The 3,031-nt window shown below is 37.2% G+C and overlaps 1 protein-coding gene across 1 annotated transcript; it reads left to right on the forward strand.

The window, feature by feature from the left end:
- Window positions 1-358: 358 nt before the first annotated feature.
- LOC308154233 (4-galactosyl-N-acetylglucosaminide 3-alpha-L-fucosyltransferase 9-like) lies at window positions 359-1,438 on the forward strand (the record flags this gene model as incomplete). Its single annotated transcript, XM_080527402.1, has 1 exon — window positions 359-1,438. The coding sequence occupies one exon, from the start codon at window positions 359-361 to the stop codon at window positions 1,436-1,438; it is 1,080 nt and encodes a 359-aa protein (XP_080383528.1).
- Between the last annotated feature and the right edge of the window lie 1,593 nt (window positions 1,439-3,031).

A 3,031-nucleotide genomic window follows, 5' to 3' on the forward strand; every position in this document is an offset into this window, starting at 1 on the left:
TCTCCATTTTTGTCAAAATTTAGTTTTTTACATAATCTGATCCATTAGGTTTTTATTAATGCCTGTGTGGTGTTACTTTTAAAATGTTGAAATTTTTGAGTTAGTAATTCATAAAATACAAAGGTTCCATCTCACAAAACATAATGGAATGCAAAAACATTTATGCTCAATGTCTCTGAACTACCCTAAACGGAGATAGAACCGTATAATTCTAAGCTCACGCATTATCATTGAGTGTGATGAAAATCAGTTTAAAAGAAATCAGCTTGAACTGTCAGTTCAGTTTGGCTTCAATTTGAGTGTGAAAATTATAACGATAGTATGCTACGTTTTTATTCTTTCTCATGCAGGGCCTAGAATGCTCTCGGGTGCCACTTCTGGAGTTATTCGTGTCATCCTGACAGTGCTTCTTGGTCTGGGAGGATTTGTGACACTGTTTTTCATGTACTATAAATCATCTCCATCTGTAACCTGCCCTCCCCTGCCTGCTGCTCAGCACACAATCCCCTTGACCAAGCCAGAGAAGCCCATTATGTTGCTGTGGTTTTGGCCTGAAAATTACAAGTTTGATTTTGGGGATTGTAAGACTATATTCAACATTGATGGCTGCAACCTGACAGATGACAGGTCCCTGTACAACAAGTCTGATGCAGTGCTCATCTTTCAAAATGCCATCAAACAGGATTTATCCAACCTGCCCACATCACCCAGACCACACTTCCAAAGGTGGATCTGGTTCCATGCCGAATCACCAACAAAGACAAGTAAAATACCTGGCATAGAGAACCTTTTCAATTTGACGTTAACCTACCGTCAGGATGCAGACATCCCTGTACATTGGAGACTGACGTCAAGGAAAGTCCAAGATGAGGACTTTGTGCTACCAAAGAAGGATAAATTAGTTTGTTGGATTGTGAGTGACAACAGTGACCCCCAAAAAAGTACAGAGGATCGGTTTAACTATTACCGAGAACTTAGCAAACACATTCAGGTAAATGTCTTTAGTAAAGCCAGTTTGTTGAAAGACGATGACTATTTCTCAACCATCTCCAGTTGTAAATTCTACCTTACCTTTGAAAGCTCAATTCACAGAGACTACATCACAGAAACATTTTATGGACCACTTGCAGTTGGAACCGTGCCAGTAGTATTGGGCCCACCCAGACAGAACTATGAGGAGTTTGTCCCAGGGGATTCCTTCATCCATGTAAAAGACTATCCTGATGCAAAAGCATTGGCTGAATTCATTCTACGATTGGACAAGGATGTGGAGGCATATATGCGTTACTTTCAGTGGCGCAAATACTTCTCAGCTAAGCCTCACCTAATTCTACAGAATCAAAAGTTCATTCAGGCCATTTGTTTTGGCTGTGAACACTTGGGCAGACACAAGGAGTACAGAGTTATCAATGATGTTTACAAGTGGTATTTTGGTTAATGGGTCACTAACGTACATCCATGGTGAGCGTAAAGCCTGGTTCAGATACCACAGCTGACACAAGAAACAACATTTTTTTAAACAGTTTTAGAATGCAGTTTTATCTAATTTATTGGGGTTCATTAAGGGTATATAATAGACTATTATAAGTATAGTATAAATAGTGCTATCTGCTCTGCCAAATAGTTTTTTTTTTCTTGGGATGCTTGTATTTTGATGTTCTGCTTATTATACAACAATAATGTCAAAGATGGCCTAGTGTACTGTAGATCAGATGTTGAATAAATAGATGTTGATCAAAGGAAAAAAAATATCTTCTCACTGGACCACATAATGACATACTTTTATTCTTCTCAGTATAAAGATGTCTAGACCTACCAACCCAGCTGGTTTTTGCTAATGTCCTTAACGTTAAAGTTGAAGCATGTACTACATGCCATACTGTAACACTAACATTGTCATGTTTTTATATCATGTTCTTATATCACTATATCACTATCACTTCTGGATGGTGCTAAACTGCATTTCGTTGCCTGGTACTTGTACTCTGCAATGACAATAAAGTTTAATCTAATCTAATCTAATCTAATCTAATGTTTTGCGTGTTGAAACCCATGAAGCTGCCTGTCATTTGTTAAAGCCCTCAGGTTTTCGTTGTTGGTAATGTTTTAACATAGGTTGTGAGGCAAACATACATGCAGTACTGTAAATGGCCGAAGCTATCATGGGTATTGATTTTTGGTAGAACCTCAGTAATGGTTATATAAATCATCATCAAGTGCTGGATAAAAAACCCAAGAGCTACCATCACTGCAGTATACTCACTAAACACAATCTTTTGAGTTGGGACAACCGTATACAATTTTCTGATGCATGTCTTGTTTTCAAAGTTTTTCATGGACTGGCCCCACCTTCACTTAGTGAGTTTATCAAACAAAATACTCAAGGTAGCAGGCACACTAGATCTGTCTGGAGAGGTGATTGTGTTATTCCATATACGTAGGACAAGCTCCTTTAGCCTTCTGGAATGCTTTGCCATTATATGCAATAGTAAAACGTACAACACGTTCAAGCACAATCTTAAAGACTGGCTTATTGCTAATCAGTTGTGTGAGCACTAATTACCATGTTATTCTCAATGTTCCATGTAAATCCTGGTACTGTTTAATACTTGTTCCTTTTACTCTGCACGTTATTTATATGCCCTGTATTTGTTATATATATGCCCTGTCTCTCTTAGATTTAGTAGTTCATTGTTGTATGTCTTACATGCTTTTTCTGAAAATAATATTGTATATAATGTCTAGTAGGCCTAGTTAGTTAATGAGAGCCTATTGCTGTACTGCTCTGATAAATGTCCTTGTATACAATGTTTTTTTGTTTTTTTTTGAGAACGGCTTATGACATCTGGCCACAGGGACAACAGTTGAAAAGTAGCCATTTGGCTAACTGACTCATTTACCAACTGGTTTATTAATGTGTACTGTCCCTGGTCAACAAATAAATAAATAAATAAATAAATCAGTAATATATAAAGCAATATTGCACACCATTCTATATCTATCTATATATACTGTACCGTATATCATTTTG

This window comes from Nansenia antarctica (genome assembly GCF_963989245.1).
Source record: "Nansenia antarctica genome assembly, chromosome: 3".
NCBI lineage: Eukaryota > Metazoa > Chordata > Actinopteri > Argentiniformes > Microstomatidae > Nansenia > Nansenia antarctica.